Below are 18,133 nucleotides of genomic sequence, written 5' to 3' on the forward strand. Positions count from 1 at the left end.
AATGTTGGGAGACCCCGTCTCAAAAAATAAAAATAAATTAGCTGCACTATAGTCCTTGTTACACAGGAGGCTGATGCAGGAGCATCGCTTGAGCCTAGGAAGTGAGTGAGCTGTGATCGCACTACTGCACTCCAATCTGGGCAACAGAGTGAGACCCTGACTCAAAACAAAAAAACATTGAAAGAAAGAAAGAAGCCAGGTGCGGTGGCTCAAGCCTGTAATCCCAGCACTTTGGGAGGCTAAGGCGGGCAGATCAAGACCATCCTGGCTAACACGGTGAAACCTCCGTCTCTACTAAAAATACAAAAAAATTAGCCGGGCGTACTGGTCGGTGCCTGTAGTCCCAGCTACTCGGGAGGCTGAGGCAGGAGGACGGCGTGAATCCGGGAGGCGGAGCTTGCAGTGAGCCGAGATCCCGCCACTGCACTCCAGCCTGGGCAACAGAGCCAGGCTCCGTCAAAAAAAAAAAAAAAAAAAGAGAGAAGGAACAAGAAATCAATCAATCAATCCTGGTTTAGATGACAACATGGATCAGGTTTTTTTGTTGTTGTTTTTTTCCCCAGACAGTCTCACTCTGTAGCCCAGGCTGGAATGCAGTGACGTGATTTCGGTTCACTGTAACCTCCACCTCCTGGGTTCAAGCAGTTCTACTGCCTAGGCCTCCTGAGTAGCTGGGACTACAGGTGCCCGCCACCATGCCTGGCTAATTTTTTGTATTTTTAGTAGAGATGGGGTTTCACCGTGTTAGCCAGGATGGTCTCAATCTCCTGACCTCGTGATCTACCTGCCTTGGCCTCCCAAAGTGCTGGGATTATAGGCCTGAGCCACTGCGCTCGGCCTGGATCAGGTCTTTATGCCAAAATGAATCATGCAGTCTAGGCTCAGTAGGATAAGGCTGTTAAATGTCTGATAAATTGGGAAGGAAAAAAATATGGAGTCAGTAAAACAGTAGGCTGTCTAAAGCTGAAAGGCAGGTATAATTGGAGTGTGCTTAAGTGTATTAGAAGGCTAACAGCTAAGGTCATAGTGCAATGGGAGTTGATTTCAGATGTGTAGCCAATCTGTGTGAAGATGAGATCCGGGGTACAGTCACAGAAGTAGAGGAACAAGTTTAAACAGTCTGATTTGCGATACAGCAGTGAACAGCTGAACCTAATAAGGAAGGCATTCAATAAACAGATGAGCTATATGTTTTTCCTCAGTGTTTTTGTAACCCACACCTCTACTTTTCATATACCTGAAAATCTCCCATTCGCCCCTTACGTGTTATTTAAAATTTCAAAATTGAGTGTGATTAAAATTAATGAAAGCAATAGTAATTTTAGAAGGAAAAAAATTTATTCAGATGAGGTGATAGCCATGTCACTGTTAAGCCTGAACTTTTCTTTCCTGGGTGGTGTAAAAGGTTCAAGAAAACAAGCTGCTTTTAATAACACTCTTGCAGTCTTTTCTCCCCAGAGCTAAATATATCAAAACATTAAAAAATTAAAAAGTTTTCGAATAAAGCTTTTTCATCTGTTTAGTCATTTTATACCCAAGTTTCTCTAGAGTATTTATCTGGAAGTTTCTAGTCAAAACAATTAGACTTTGAGTTTCACAAACTCCTCTTGAAGCTCTTTCAGTGAGGCCTGCACATCAGTATGAAACACATTCTTTCCAAAAGCTACCATAGGTAGATTTTAGGAACAAGCTCAGGAGAACATCACTCAAAATAATTCCAAGTATTTCACTTTTTTCCTTCAAATGACATTCATGAATCTGGTCCTCGAAAGACTAGTCAAGAAAATTAGACATTTTTAAGCATTAGTTTGCTCATACATACATATGCTATATTCTTATGTCTATTTTTGGCAAGTTTTGATGTTCATTATGAAATGAACACAGCGAAATTGGTGTTTGCCCCTTGACATTTCAATGTCAATGTATTTTAAGCTTCAGTGTGTTAAAACTCTGCTGAAAATTTTTAACTTTTGAAATGTTCAAGTATAGATTCTTTTTCATGGTTCTTCCAACCTTGGGGTTGTTCTGTCCACGAGTTCAGCAGAATCCATTTTTCCTTGACAACCAAGAAACTTCAATATGTAACAGAAAACATGGAATGGCATTTAGATCTTCAAAAAGCAGGGCAAACTGGAATGGATATACTGTTTCTCACAATGGTCTATGCTGACAGCAAGGCTGAAGATTTCCAGTAGGTTATGGGTTATCAGTGAAAGTTGATGCTTGGTTGTGACAGCTGCAGTATATCTTGAATGCCAGTTTTCTTCAATCTTTGCCAAAAACCCAAATTTAACACAGTTTGCTGTATTGCCATTAATATATACTGCTATAAAATTTCCTCCAGCTTAGTTCATTTGATACAGCTGCAAGTCTTTGGTGGTCAAGTAGTAGGCTCACAAAAACAGCACATACACAGTTTTGAAAGCCTTATTCTGAATGTAAGCAAAATACAGTTTTCTTCATCAGTAGATTCATTGCAACTAACAGCAATGAAGGATGAGCCGATGTTTTTTTTTTTGAGACAGAGTCTCGCTTTGTTGCCCAGGCTGGAGTACAGTGGCACAATCTTGGCTCACTGAAAGCTCCGCCTCCTGGGTTCATGCCATTCTCTTGCCTCAGCCTCCTGTGAGCTGATATTTTTTAAGATCTGAAGTTTAATACATTCAGTCATTAATTCAGAGTTAAGACTGCAGAAGTAGATGAAGAAATTCTGGAATTCTTTATTTGTGGCAGCACTCAGAATGCAAGGTTTCACAAGTTTCTCCATTTTTTTCTCCTTTGCAATTAAAAGGGCTATTTAATATTAAGCTTTCATGGCTTTGAAGATTCCTGTGAATATTTCAATGCTGTCCAGTCTTAAAGCTGCAGAGAATCGGGCTTTGCAGAACACTCCACTGTTTTTAATGGCATGAATTTAGCAGTGTTTGGCATGGTGTCACTGCCCAACACTTTCAGATAACTCAAACTGAAGAAGTTGACCCTATCTTCTGCATAACAACATGAATATATACTTGCGAAAAGCCTCAAAATTTTTTTTTGGCTGCCATTTTTAGCTACCTCAAAGGAGATAAGAGAAAAACAAGGAGTACTGATGATGGAAGCATCTGGTCCCTCTTGCAGAGTGATGAATGATTTTATTGGTGGCAGCTGGGTGGCAGGACAATCCAGGCATCCAGTTATGCCTGGGCCCCAATAAGTGAAATCTTTGTTCATTTTCTTTTTATACACGCGTCTGCTTCCTACAACCCGACACCATTTAGTGGTGCCCTTGGTCATATCTAAATGATCTTACTTTCATAATCCTTTGATTCTAGCTTGCAGAGTCAAGACGAACTCTAACTCATGGGATGGACAAACTGGAAGATGTAAAATAAGTAAGGCTTTCTGGGCCAAAAAGCCTCTTTTTACACAAAATCAAATTTTAAAAGAACATTGACCTCAAAACAATAACACCGTCCTGGTTATGCAATAGAAATAGCTATATAAATGGAATCATATCCTTAATGAACACCTCCTGTGGCTACCCAACTTTTCACACATCTTATTGATTATAGGCCTTGCTGTGAATGCTTTCTTGCTCTATCTGAAGTATTCCCACCAAAGAGCTGTTTCCAACTTTATTTCCTATATTATGAAAAATGAAGTTTTTTCAACATTGTAACAAAGTATATGATAATGTATACTATATTAAATAAACCATTATACAAAAATAGTTCCTTGTACTGTTAACTATTATTATGACTTTGGTCAGTAAAATTCTAAATCATGCAACTATAATTTACATGTTTACCAATGGAAGGAAGTGACAATGAACTGCATAAAGAATGAAAGAGACAGCGGGGAGCGATGGCTCACGCCTGTAATCCCAGCACTTTGGGAGGCTGAGGCGGGGGTATTACGAGGTCAAGAGATTGAGACCATCCTCGCCAACATGGTGAAACCCTGTCTATACTAAAAATGCAAAAATTAGCTGGGCATGGTGGTGTGCACCTGTAGTCCCAGCTACTCGGGAGGCTGAGGCAGGAAAATCGCTTGAACTCGGGAGGAGTAGGTTGCAATGAGCCGAGATCGCACTATTGCACTCTAGCCTGGCGACAAGCGAGACTCCATCTCAAAAAAAAAAAAAAAAAAAATTGTGTCTTAACTGTGCACTTATCAATATTTACTATAAAATGGGGGAAGGGGATGATGATAAAAGTTAGCAGAGGAGGGCCGGGCACGGTAGCTCATGCCTGTAATCCCAGCACTTTGGGAGGCCCAGGTGGTGGATCTCCTGAGATCAGGAGTTCGAGACCAGCCTGGCCAACATGGCGAAACCCCGTCTCTACTAAAAATACAAAAATTAGCTAGGCATAGTGGTGCATGCCTGTAATCCCAACTACTAGATGTGCTGAGGCAGGAAGATCGCTTGAACCTGGGAAACAGAGGTTGCAGTGAGCCGAGATCGTGCCATTGTACTTTTGCCAGGGCAACAGAATGAGACACCATCTCAAAAAAAAAACAAAAGTTAACAGAGGAATGGAAGATTCTCTCTTTTCCTCAGCTTCAGTGTACTAAGACCCAGAAGCATAGGACATAAGTTTTTTCCATGGGATAATTTAGTTATTACTTTGGGTGAAAACATGGTGATAGGATTTGTCCTTAAAGTCAGACTAGTGTAACAGAGGTAGCAGTGATTTATGGTTAGATTTGTGTCTTAACTGTACACTTACCAATATTTGCTATAAAATGGGGGCAGGGGGTGATAATAATATCTACTATATGAAGCCTATAGGACAGTGTTCTGTGTGTTTTGACTGCAACTCAAAGTAAGCATATTTTTAGACTAAGTATACACATGTATATATATAACTTAAAAGTTTCATAAAGCAATACTTACCCTTACTATGTCCATGTGTTCTAATATTTTCTCTTATTTCATTTTGAGGTAATGCTAGGCGTGACCCATTTATTTTATTTTAAGACCCACTAATTGGTCAAAAAACTCAATTTGAAAACCACTGCTATAAGGAGAACAAGAGGAAATACATTTTATAAACTATAAAGCACTACTAAGATGTGAGCAACTGCTGCTGAATATCCAGGTCAACCTTTATGGGCCTGAAGACAACCTCTCTTTCGTTTGGGCACTGCCAGGAGTCAAATCTACCTAGACTTTTGGTAAGGAAGATGGTACTCATTGTCATTGAGACAATTATCTAATGCTTAGAAGTCAAGACTAGAAAGCAAGGCATTAACCATATCAGCACCCAAACAAGGGAAGACAAGTTACAAGAAAGCCAAGTAAAACAGCAAACATTTGTTTAGTGCTTTATGGTTAACATATGTGATCTCTTTTAATCCTTATAATCCTAGGGAAAAAGTGAAGCTCAAGGAGGTTGACACCTGTCCAAGACTAGACAGTAAGTGGCAAAGCCAGGTCACCTGATCCTAAATCCCACAATCCTTCCACTATGATAAAATACCAGGAAAGAAAAGTGATCAGGATATGAGGCACATTCTGATCCATCAAAGATGCTTTGCCTTGCTCTAGAAGGAAAACAGATCCTACTCAAGGTAGGATGCAATCCCAGACTTTCAGAGGAGGGTGTGGCCAGTTGCTACCAGTAGTCTAGGACTCACACCTGGCATTTCTTTCTACCAATATATCTATTTTGACACTGTTTGTGCTGAGGTCCCAAATGTCTATTATCTCCAAGTACTGTGGCTTTCTATTCCTATCTGTACCTGTCCCAGGGACTTGGTCAAGGACTCACATTAGAGAGAAATGAAGTACTGGGTATCTGTTACTCGTGTCCCGCGTACTTAGGTAGACAAGACAGTATTAGCAGTAGTGGTCCGCTTCCAGTGACCATCATATTATTTGTTCAGCTTCCTCTGGGGAAGCCAATCTGCCCCAGCCTTCATGGTTTTGTGTCTCTTTTTTTTACCCATATGACCATCTCTCTTCACTGTGTCTCCCTCATCAAATAAAGAGTTTAGCAACTAAGTAGCTGAGGAGGTGGGAAAGAATGCTACACATTCCCCAGCTCTCCTAGTTACCTTTCCACTCCCTTCAGCCCCCCACATTCCCTCATTTCTCTCACCTGGTACTCCTGAACCACCTCCTCCAAAGGCACCACGCTGTGCTGTTTGTGGCTCCTGGATTCTCGGCACACCACACAGATGGCCTCTTTGTCCACCTCACAGAAGAGTTTCAGGGCTTCCTGATGTTTGAAGCACATGCCCTGATCATTACTCCGGTTCCCCCGACAAGGAGTGGGGCACATCTGGCAAATTATCTGGACCATGTTGGCCAGCTGCAAGTTGGGACGAAAGCTGCGACGTGTGAAGCTCTTTCGGCACTGGGGGCAGGTGAACTGCCCTGGAAGGGGCGAGGAAGGAGGCGGGTGGATGTCAGGATACAGCTCTTCATCTTCGTCCTCATCGTATGCTTCCAGTATTTCTTCTCGGTAGACATCAATTCTCAGGTCAGGTCTCCAGCCTCCTAGGTAATAGTCCTGATTTTCCTCTTCTTCTTCCTCCTGGTCCCACATATGGTCTACGTTGTCCCAATTAGTTATACCACTGTCACCGAGCCAGAGTTCACCGTCCTCTTGGTCTTGGAACAACTCTTCGTCAGCATTCCCTCGATACAACACCTCTCGAATGGAGCCGTCCCATCCATCCACGGCCCCCACCGCTTCGCCGTCCTCCTCCTCCTCCTCCCATTCATCTTCCTCCTCGTTCTGGTCCTCCTCGTCCTTCTTACCCCACAGCTGGGTCACACACCCTCGGCAGAAGTTGTGCCCACAGCTGATGGACACGGGGTCCTTGAAGTAATCCAAGCAGATGGCACACACCGCTTCCTCCTGAAGGGTCTGCATGGGGCTGGGAGTAGGGGCATAACCAGCCATCTTAATGCCTGCGGCAGGTGTAGTTACCTCAGCTTGGAGCTGCGGAGCGGGGACGCGCCTGCAGGCCTGCTCCAGACTACTCTGGAGAGCCGAGGCAGTCCTCAACCTTGCTCTTCCTTCTGGGCCCCGCAGGGCAGCTTTAATCCCCTCTCTCAGGGTTCGAACTCCCAGATCCAGACTCAGCCTCTCTCTGGGATCGGTGGGGACAGACCAGGCTGCAGCCCCCAGCTGCTCGGTCCAGTCACGTCTCTCGCTACCCTCAGGGTGTGCCCTACACTGCGGCGTCCGCCTCAGACGCAGCAGCCGGCTACCCGGCCCGAGGCGACGCAAAATGACGTCTCGCTCACGCACACGCTCGGGAGAGACGCTCTAGGCTGGCGGAGGACCACGTCTCTATGGTGTGCCAGGAGCCGCGCCGGCCGGGAGTTGGGTGAGCTGGGGGGCGCCCGGGCCGCGCCGCCCGCCCTAGCTGGGCTAGTGCTGCACATTCCAGCGAGCCCCCTCCCCAAGACCCCATTCCCAATCCCCTTCTCACCTCCCTCGGGCCGGCAGAGCGGCTCTCATCAGGTCAGCGGCGGACGCCGGGAAGCGGCCCGGCTTGGGAGAGGTAGTTTGGTTGGTTGGCTGGTTCTGGATGGGGGGTCAACCCTCGAGGGGGACTGGGTCTCCGAGCTGTTGTCCGGCCTCAGCGGGAGCCCCGGGAAGTTTAGAGGGAAGGGGGATAAATCTCTCCGGGAAGCCCCGCCCGGGCCGGGGCCGAGTTGGTCCACGGCGGTGGGGAAGCTTCGGACACCACCCTGGTGCTGTCCCCTGTCCCGCCGTCCGCGCTTGGCGTGCCTTGGTGGGGATCCGGGCGCCCAGTGCCCCCCGCTGTCTTCCCGGAGTCGCCGGGCTGCAGCTCCACGCAGGCCTCGGACCCAGCCTACCGGCGCCCGGGCCTGTTTCCGCTTGCGGGGCCGCGGCTGCGCAGTATTGCGGCGTCGCCCAGCAAAGCTGCGCCCCGGGCGTGGGTCCCCTGAGGGGGCCGGGGCTTAAGTTCCCTTCGGTTCTGCCGCCTGCCTCGGGGTAGGGGTTCCGCGTTCCAGCCCTGAGCTCTGTGAGCTCGGCCGGGAGGGGGCTGGATTTGGAACCACACTTCCTCACCGCCGTGGTTTAGACTTAGAGAGCGGCTGGCCCCTCCTTCCTGTCCGGTGTCCTCCACTGTCTGTTATGCCCTTTATTCCTGCCTGGGGAGGGAGGGCTGGGGGCGCCGTCTGGGTCTGTTTTCCACCCCAGCGGGGCCCTAGGGCAGTGTCATTTAGACCCCACTCTGTCACCTTTCCTGGAGAGGGGCCCTGATCCAGGGCTGAGAGATTTTTTTGAGATGGAGTTTGGCTGTCGCCCAGGCTGGAGTGCAGTGGCGGGATCTCAGCTCACTGCAAGCTCCGCCTCCCGGGTTCACGCCGTTCTCCTGCCTCAGCCTCCCGAGTAGCTGGGACTACAGGCGCCGCCACCACGCCCTGCTAATTTTTTTGTATGTTTAGTAGAAACGGGATTTCACCGTGTTAGCCAGGATGGTCTCGATCTCCTGACGTCGTGATCTGCCCGCCTCGGCCTCCCAAAGTGCGGGCTGAGAGATCTTACAGTGTGAGGGGGAATGAGGCCTTCGGGAAAGGCTTCTCAGGGGTTGTCTCCTTCTGTCTTCTGTCCCTCCAGGTAGGGACAGAACCAGGTCAGGCCTGGACTTGCAGTCCCGGAGAACAGAGGATGGAGATGGGGGCTGGTGCTCATGGGCTCTGTGTATGCCTTCTGTGTGGCCTGGTTCTGTGTATAAATGTTCCACCCCAGTGCTGAGGGCCAAGACACCCCCTTGGCTTTGGTGCTGGGGGCATCCTGGGGCAAGGAGTGTAGGCAGAACTCCTCAACGTTGGAGATTTGGGGAAATTGTGTCCCCTCCCTTTTAGACTCCTGTAGCCCCCTGCAGTGGCAAGATCTCAGCCCACGGCAATCTCCACCTCCTGGGCTCAAGCAATCCTCCCACTTCAGCCTCTGGAATAGCTGGGAACACAGGCATGCACTACCACTCCAGGCTAATTTCTTTAGTTTTTGTAGAGACCGGGTTTCGTCATGTTGCCCAGGCTGAAGCGCCATGGCTATAGTCACAATTATTGCACACTACCACCTCAAACTCCTGGGCTCAAGTGACCCTCCTGCCTCAGCCTGCAGAGTAGCTGGGACTACAGGCATGCACCACCATGCTTGACTTAACCATTCTTTTTTAGATTTTTTTTTTTTTTTGAGACAGGGTCTTGCTCTGTTGCCCAGGCCAAATGCAGTATTGTGATCATGGCTCATTGCACCCTTGATCCCTGGGCTCAGGTGAACCTCCTGCCTCAGCCTCCCAAGTAGCTGGAACTACAGGTGTGCATTACCACATTGGGCTAATTTTTATTTTATTTTTTTGTAGAGATGAAGTCCCGCTATGTTGCCCAGGCTAGTCTTGAACTCCTAGTTTAAGCAGTCCTATCTCAGCCTCACAAAGTGCGGGAATTATAGACCTGAGCCACTACGCTCAGCCCCATACAAGGTTTTTTGTTTTTTTTTTTCTACCTGCCCTTCAGTAAGAAGTACATTGCACATACTGATCCAATACAGACCTGCATATATATAACAGAAACAAAATTTCTGCAAACTCTTCTTTCCCTTATGACATCCAAGGCACTCTGATATTTTATTTCAGTAAAATGCTGTTGAAGACCCACGGACGTGACTGCACCCCTCACTAACTGGTCACTGGTTTGGGGAGGAACACCAATGTCCCAGTGGAACCTTGAGAACACCTTGGAGTCCTCCTCTTCCTCTCTGGACCTGAGCCAAACTGTGAGTGGCACAGAGCAAGGACCATATGTATTCTGTTCATTGTTGCATACTCAGTTCATTGACCACAGTGCCAAGCACACAGTGAGCACTCCCTGTGTATCTGCTAAGTAAATCAACGAACAAACCCAACACATTTCAGCCAAGTCCTGCTGATTTGTTTCTCCTCCGTTCCAGCCTTACTTCTGCCAGCCTTACTTACTTCCAGCCTCACCCCCATCAGCTTCAGACTGGATAAAAGGAAACCATTTCTCTAAAGGATCACTTGCCCTCTCACTTCAGGCCATCCTGCAGCCACCAGAACCTTCCACATGAAATGAAAGGCTTACCACTTCATAAGCTTTAAGGAAATTCTTGGCCAGGTGCAGTGGCTCACTCCTGTAATCCCAGTGCTTTAAGAGGCCAAGATGGGAGAATTGCTTGAGCCAGGTGTTTGACGCCAGCCTGGGCAACATAGTGAGACCCTGTCTCTACAAAAAAAAAGAAAAAAATTGGCTGGGTGCGGTGGCTCACGCCTGTAATCCTAGCAATTTTGGAGGCTGAGGCGGGTGGATCACTTGAGGTCAGGAGTTCGAGACTAGCCTGGCCAACATGGTGAAACCCCGTCGCTCCTAAAGATACAAAAATTAGCCAGGTGGGGCGGCAGGTGCCTGTAATCCCAGCTACTTGGGAGGCTGAGGAGGAAGAATTGCTTAAACCTGGGAGGTGGAGGTTGCAGTAAGCCAAGATCGTGCTACTGCATGCACTCCAGACTGGGCAACAGAGTGAGACTCCATCTCAAAAATAACAAAAATAAAAAAATAGCCGGGCGCGGTGGCTCACGCCTGTAATCCCAGCACTTTGGGAGGCCGAGGCGGGCGGATCACAAGGTCAGGAGATCGAGACCACGGTGAAACCCCGTCTCTACTAAAAATACAAAAAATTAGCCGGGCGCGGTTGTGGGCGCCTGTAGTCCCAGCTACTCGGGAGGCTGAGGCAGGAGAATGGCGTGAACCCGGGAGGCGGAGCTTGCAGTGAGCCGAGATCGTGCCACTGCACTCCAGCCTGGGCGACAGAGCGAGACTCCGTCTCAAAAAAAAAAAAAAAAATAAATAAAATTTTTTTTTAAATTACCTGGGTGTGACGGTGTGTGCTTGTAGTTCCAGCTACTTGGGAGGCTGAATTGGGAGGATCATTTGAGCCCAGGAGGTCAAGGCTGCAGTAAGCAGTGATCGTGCCACTGCCCTCGGCCTGGGCAACAGAGCAAGACGCAATCTTTAAAAAAAAAAAAAAAATCCTGGCCAGGTGCAGTGGCTCATGCTTGTAATCCCAGCACTTTGGGAGGCCGTGGCGGGTGGATCACGAGGTCAGGAGATCGAGACCATCCTGGCCAACATGGTGAAACCCTGTCTCTACTAAAAATACAAAAAATTAGCCAGGCGTGGTGGCGGGTGCCTGTAGTCCCAGTTACTTGGGAAGCTGAGGCAGGAGAATGGCGTGAATCCGGGAGGCGAAGCTTGTAGTGAGCTGAGATTGCATCATTGCATTCCAGCCTGGGCAACAGAGAGAGACTCCATCTCAAAAAAAAAAAAAAAACCAAAGCCAGGGGGAAGTCCCAACCCTGGGCTTGTCTTCTTTCTCCTCTTTGTGGAGAAGCTCACAGATCCGGGTGCAGCAGAAGTGTGACTGCAGCCCAGGCTGCCTCCCTGCATCTTCTTACCTTCTCCTTGCCCTGCACTGCCACACCAGCGAACGGTAAGATCCACAGGAGCCACACAGCTTCCCCGCAAGGCAAACAGCTGGGGTCAGGGGTCAACCTGCCAGCTGCCCACGCCAAGGGGACAGCTGCCACACCTCACACTGGCCTGGGGCACCATCTTCTACTTGCCTGCGTCCTGCTAACCCTTCCCTCCCGGAGCAGCCTTTGGCCTGACTTCTTGTCCCCAAGGGTGGTCAGACACATGAGGCTGAGAGTGCCAGTCCCTCCCATTGCCAAGGGCACCGCTGTCCAACCTTGCCGTGTCTGTGCCTTCACTGGACTCTGAGCTCCTGGCAACTGCATGTAACTTCACCTGTTTCTTGTAATCGGATTTCCTTTGGAGGCGAGCCCAGAGTCCTGCCCATGGAACCACAAAATCCATTTGAGAACCCAAGGGACCCCAGAACATCTCCACAAGCCCCTGACAACCTGGACAACTGACAACTCCTCCTCCTGCCATCCCCAAGGTGGCCTCCCCGCCACAGAACTCCGTGTTCCTTGCATGACTGTCCTTTCTGTTCAGCCTGGGCTCTGCAGAGTGCATCACCCAGCCCCTCACTCCCACCCCGGCCTTTGCACATGCTGGTCTAAGTCGTCTGTGCCTGCAGACATTAAGGTGGAGGAACGTGATTCCACCAGCACCCCACAGCCTGTGAGGAGGTGAACCCAGGGATTGTGTGTCTAAGTCCACGGAGGGATGAACAGGCCCAGGAAGCAGGAAAATCCTCCTGCCCAGGCCTTGCTCCCACCCCCACTGTCTCCCTGCGTGGCACCTTCTGGTCAGTCAGCTCAGCCAAACACAGGCATTCTGGGCCCGGCTGGACTAGCCTGGACACCTGCCTCTCCCTTGGCTCCTTCCTCAGCCGCTCCTGTGACGGGACAGACGGTGAGCCTAGAGTGAGTGCCAAGGATGTGAGTGTAGCCTCTGGTGTGCATGCCACAGTCTCGGGAGTAGGCCAAGCAGCAGGCACGTGATGAGGGCTCTGAGCACCCTCAGGCGCAGAGAAGCAGCTTACAGATCCGGCAGGTTAGGGTGGCAGCTTGGCAGGACTTCTTCCTCCAGATCACAGACAGTGGGAAAAGCAGCCTCCACCCCACAGGTCACTGGCTTTGTGTCCTGACGCTCCTGGGAATGGATTCCCTCCCTTGACCCAGACCCAGGCGGCCTCACCTCAGCCCCAGGGATTCCCGCTGAGGGAGGCCAGGGCATGTCCCGCGTTGCAGAAGTGCTGAGTCAGATTTCTAGGCTTCAGGCAGCCCTGAGATCCACCCCACTTGGCACACACCTCTCCTGCTGACCTCTCTGGAGTTGGTCTCAAACCACCAGCTGCTAGCCTTCCCTTGAACCCAGCTGAGAGCCGTGCCGAGGGACTAAGGGGTCCTTGGAGCAGGCCCTTAGAGCCTACCTGGTGCTCAGGCCTCAGGTACCTCCTGTTCCAGAGATAGAATGTTCTGGAAAGAGCAGCTGCAGCGGGTGCACTCAGGGCTGGCTTTCCTCAGCAGTGTTGCTGCCACTGCATTTCTCAGGACTCTAATTTCAGAAATCGCATCCGTGGAAACTCACACCAGTCATCTTATGCTGGAGAAGCCTGCACAAGAGTCTACCTGTGATGGTTCAATTCCAGGTCATGGTGGGGAGATGAGCCCTTGCACACAGCCTGGGGACCGTTTGTCAGAGGTGCAGAGAGGCTGTGCAGCATGGCGGAGTCACACGGACATTGGCAAATCACAGCCAAGGGCCACCTCTGGCCCTCAGCTTCTTTCTGTAAGGCCCAAGAACTAAGAACAGTTCTTAAATTTCAAAAGTGTTGTAACAAAAGAAAACGAGGAATTGTAAACAAAACAAAAAGGAAGATGTGGACAGAGACCATATCAGGCCAGAAAAGTCTAAAATCTTTAGTATCTGACACTTGACAGAAGTTTGCTCACCCCAGGTTAGGAGGCTGGAGCAGAGGCCCCCTGAGTGCCTCTGATGTGGAGATTGAGCCTTATGTCTGTCGTCTTGTGCTGGGACATGGGTTGGTGACCCCAACGTGATTGCAGTTGTCATCCTGCATTCCCTCCCTCCCTTGTGCCAGCAAGTAGATGCACACTGGGGTTATTAATGAGTGCTGCTGTTCTGGTACAGGAGTCCCCCCTACTCCTCGGGAGATGTAGTCCATGACGCCAGCTGATGCCTGAAACCTAAGATGACACGGAACCCGAGGGCAATCGATCGAAATACGTTTCTGTTCATGTCCCCGCTCATACATGGAATCCCTTTTCCATCTGAACTGGGCACTTGCCATGTACTGTGGCATCACTTTGACTGTTAGAGGCGTGGTAGCAAAACTAACACAAAGCCCTTTTTTCTTTATAATTTGAAGGACAGAAGGTCTGTTCTTACTGAAGATTTTTGCAACCTCAATATACAATTTTTTTCTTATTGAGAACATTCCCCTTTTCACTTAAAGGAGTACTTTATGGCTTCTCTTTGGCACACCCGAATTGCTAGCATCCCTACTGTGTGCGTTGGGGTATTATTAAATAAAATAAGGGTGACTTGAGCGGCGTTCTGCCGTATGCAGTTTGATAGCTGAGATGGCTGCTGAGTGACCACGGCAGGGAGGGTGGACAGTGTGGAGACCCCAGACACGGGTGGAGCAGTGCGGTGCCTCAGACCCCGGACACAGGGGTGGAGCAGCACGGCGCCTCAGACCCCGGACACAGGGATGGAGCAGCATGGCGCCAGATGCCACACACCTCAAGATGGAGCGCCCTGTACAACTCAGGAACTGCTTTTTTATGGGATTTTCCATTTAACATTTTCGGACTTCAGTTGTTCCCGGGTAACTGAAACCTCAGAAAAGGAAACCAGATAAGGGGAAAGGCTGCTGTGCTGATTTTCCTCTCGAGACCCTGCATTGGGGGCTGGAAACAGATAAAGCAGCATTTCCTATCCTCAGATTGCTTATGGTTCCTGGGGGAATGGATGCAGTTGTCACACAGCTTGTCATGCAACGGACACAGTAATTCATGCCAAGATTAGTGTGAGGGGCATTCAGGAGACACAAGCATCCTCCCCAGTCAGGTGGGTGTGGGGACAGGCTTTTCTGCAGAGCACCGAGGCTAACCATCATTCCATGCACCTTAGCGCCACTGCCATCCCACTTCTCCCATCTACATATATCTTTAAAATCAGCTCTGCTGGGCCGGGCGCGGTGGCTCACGCCTGTAATCCCAGCACTTTGGGAGGCCGAGGCGGGCAGATCACAAGGTCAGGAGATCAAGACCATCCTGGCTAACAGAGTGAAACCCCGTCTTTACTAAAAATACAAAAAATTAGCCAGGCGTGGTGGCGGCACCTGTGGTCCCAGCTACTCGGGAGGCTGAGGCGGGAGAATGGTGTGAACCCAGGAGGCAGAGCTTGCAGTGAGTTGAGATCACACCACTGCACTCCAGCCTGGGCGACAGAGCGAGATTCTGTCAAAAAAAACAAAAAATCAAGTGAAGAGACAACCAGCAGAATAGGAGGAAATATTTGTGAAGTATTTATTCAACAAAGGATTTGTATCCAGAATACACAAGGAACTCAAACAGTGCAACAGAAACAAACCCCAAATAATCGGATTTTAAAACAGGCAAAGGAGCCGAATACACATCTCTCAAAAGAAGACATACCAGTAACCAATACGTATGTGAAAAAATGCTTAACCTCACTAATCATTAGGAAAATGCAAATTAAAATCACAATGAGATATCATTTTATCCCAGTTAGAACAACTATTATCAAAAAGACTGTCAGAAAATGACAGATGATGGTGAGGATGCAAAGAAGGGAGCTTTCATACACTGTCGGAGGGAAGGTAAATTAGTGCAGCTGCTATGGAAAACACTATCGAGGTTCCTCAAAAAACTAAAAACAGAGCTACAGTATGATCCAGCAATCCCACTACTGAAGACTTATCCACAGGAAAAAAAAAAAAAAAAACTCTGTTTATTGTAGCACTATTCCAAACAGCCAAGATATGGAATCTACCTAAGTCCACACCAACAGATAAATGGTTAAAGAAAATATCATACATACACCCACCGGAAAACTATTTTATGCTATAAAAAGAATGGTGTCCTGTCATTCACAGTGACATGGACGAGCTTGGAGCACACCTTGTTAAGCGACATAAGCCAGGGACAGGAAGATAAATGCCACATGTTGTCACTCCTACGTGGGAGCTAAAATAGTTGATCTCATAGAAACAGAGTAGAAGAGTGGTTACCAGAGGCTAGGAAGGATGGGTGGGTGGGGAGATAGCCAGAGGTTGGCTCACAGACACAAAAATACAGCTAGACAGGAGGAGTAAGTTCAAGTGTCCTGCATCACTGTAAGATGAGTGTAATTAACCCTAATTTAATGTATATTGTCAAATAACTAGGGGGGAGATTCTGAATGTTCTCAACACAAAGCAATGGTAAATGGGTGTCAGATGTGCTAATTACACTGACTGGATCATTACACATTGCATGCACGAATTGAAACATCACATGTACCTCATACACATGTACAATTATTAGGCGTTAATCTAAAAATAATAAGAAAACTGAAAAAAAAAGAAAGAAAGAAAACAAAAAGAGGGAGGCGGAGGGAGACTCCATGACTGTCCGAGGGAAGGTGTAGTGCTGGGGAGATCCTGCCACTGCCCTGAAGAAGGAGGGACCCTGATCCCAGGAGTGCCACTGTGGCGCTGGCAAAGGCCAGGAGAGGAGGCTCCTTCCCAGCTCCGGAGGGAGTGCCCGTACCTTGGTTTCTGCTTAGGGGAACCCGCCTTGAACTTCTGATCCCCAGCACTGTGGGAGAATCAGCGTGTGGTGGTTTAAGCCAGCATGCTATGGTCATCTGTCACAGCAGCGGTGTGAAATGACCACGCATCCTACTGACCAAGGCCTGCTGCATCCTGCGAGTCCCAGGGCCACTTCAAACCTGTGAGCGCTGCAGGCCCTCCCTGAGCCAGGCAGGGAGGAGGAGGCCTGGTCTGGGAGGAAAGGCGGCCTCAGAGCTTGTGAGCCCACTATCTCTGGGCCACCACCGAGACAGAGGCCCAGGGGATGGAGAATGGCACAGGCACCCTGGTGCACCCTCCATGAAGCAGAGGTGGTAAAGGCACGCACATGCTCTCCCCAGGTGTGGGGAAGGCAGGAGGGAGCAGGTAACCCCAGGTTAGGCCAGGTGAGAAGGGGACAGCACACACCCAGTTGTTCCATAGCTCACACCTGGGGACCACAGGGTGAGCTACACCCACCTAATTTTCATTTTTTAAATTTTAAAAAATAATTTTCTTTTTTCTTTGAGACAGGGTCTTGCTCTGTGCCCAGGCTGGAGTGCAGCAGTGTGGTTTCAGCTCACTGCAACCTCCGCCTCCCAGGTTCAAGCAGTTCTCCTTCCTCAACCTCCACAGTAACTGAGAATACAAGCGCCCATCACCATACCCAGCTAATTTTTAGTAGAGATGGGGTTGACCCTGTTGACCAGGCTGGTCTTGAACTCCTGATCTCAAATGATCTGCCCACCTCAGCCTCCCAAAGTGCTGGGATTACAGGCGTGAGCCACTGCATTGCCCACCCAGCTAATTTTTAAATAATTTTTTCAGTTTTTAAGTAATTTTTTTTTACATTTTTGAATTAACTTTTAAAAAAAGTTTTAAACTAAGTAAACATAAAAAAATCTTCTTTCATTTTCCAACAAATTCCATTAATTTATATTTCAAGTTTCCACTTCTTAGATGAAAAAATAATCTAGTCAAACTTTGGGATTTCTCAGGCACCTCAGGTTTGAAAGTCACCTTCTGTGTTACCCACCTCTCCCCTTGCCTTCCATCCTGAGCTCCAGGGCTACAATGAGAATAGTGGATCCTTCTCACTGCTGGTTGGGGCCTGCTCTGTCATGACCACGGATCCTGGGTCCATGCTGTCCTTGGCAGGAAGTGCCAAGGGAGGGACCCTCTCAGCTGCTGGAGTCAATCTGTGGCACTCTGTGAGGCTGGACACGAGGCACCCCTGCTGGCTCACTCTCTGAGCTGCTTACTAAAGCTGTCAAGCAGGAAGTCTGGAGATGCTGGCTACATATTTTGAGAAGCCCTGTGCAAAATACAAATGCAGAAGCCCTTGGTGAGAAAAGCAGTGGGAAAAGTTCAGTCATACATACTCGACTATAAATATTTTTCTTGTAAAATATGTTATTATTTATAAAACATAATAGTACTGATAGGGCCGGGCACGGTGGCTCACGCCTGTAATCCCAGTACTTTGGGAGGCCGAGGCAGGCGGATCACCTGAGGTCAGGAGTTTGAGACCAGCCTGGCCAACATGGTGAAACCCCGTCTCTACTAAAAATATAAAAATTAGCTGCGCGTGGTGGCGCGCACCTGTCATCTTCTTCTCAGACACCCAACTACCGGCTCCCGAGCCGGGGCAGCTCCCTGTCAACTTTTCACCGCCCCCCCACCCAGCCCCAAATCCCTGATCTAACCCCAATCCGCGATCCAGCCCGGTCCACCACAGCCTTCAGCAGCGACACTCGCAGCCTCCGACCTCTCAGACCCAGTGAGCCTCGCAAAGCCAGTAGGCGCGCGCCTGCACCGCGGGGCCGCCCGGCTCCCAGAAGCCGCTC

The 18,133-nt window shown here is 49.0% G+C and overlaps 2 protein-coding genes across 3 annotated transcripts in view; one reads left to right on the forward strand and one right to left on the reverse strand.

Annotated features, from left to right (window-relative positions):
- Positions 1 to 1,319: 1,319 nt before the first annotated feature.
- TRIM52 (tripartite motif containing 52) lies at positions 1,320 to 7,820 on the reverse strand. 2 transcript variants are annotated; one of them, NM_001318172.1, is given in 3 exon segments: positions 3,542 to 3,601; positions 3,604 to 3,624; positions 6,087 to 6,896. In NM_001318172.1, coding segments are annotated over 3 exon segments (891 nt in total).
- LOC144329483 (uncharacterized) overlaps positions 7,286 to 18,133 on the forward strand; it is a 74,769-nt gene continuing 63,921 nt past the window's right edge. The window contains exon 1 of the mRNA XM_077937570.1: positions 7,286 to 7,326. The gene's annotated coding sequence lies outside the window, so the exon portion shown is untranslated. The remainder of the gene's footprint in view (positions 7,327 to 18,133) is intronic.

This window comes from Macaca mulatta, chromosome 6, assembly GCF_049350105.2.
Source record: "Macaca mulatta isolate MMU2019108-1 chromosome 6, T2T-MMU8v2.0, whole genome shotgun sequence".
Lineage (NCBI taxonomy): Eukaryota > Metazoa > Chordata > Mammalia > Primates > Cercopithecidae > Macaca > Macaca mulatta.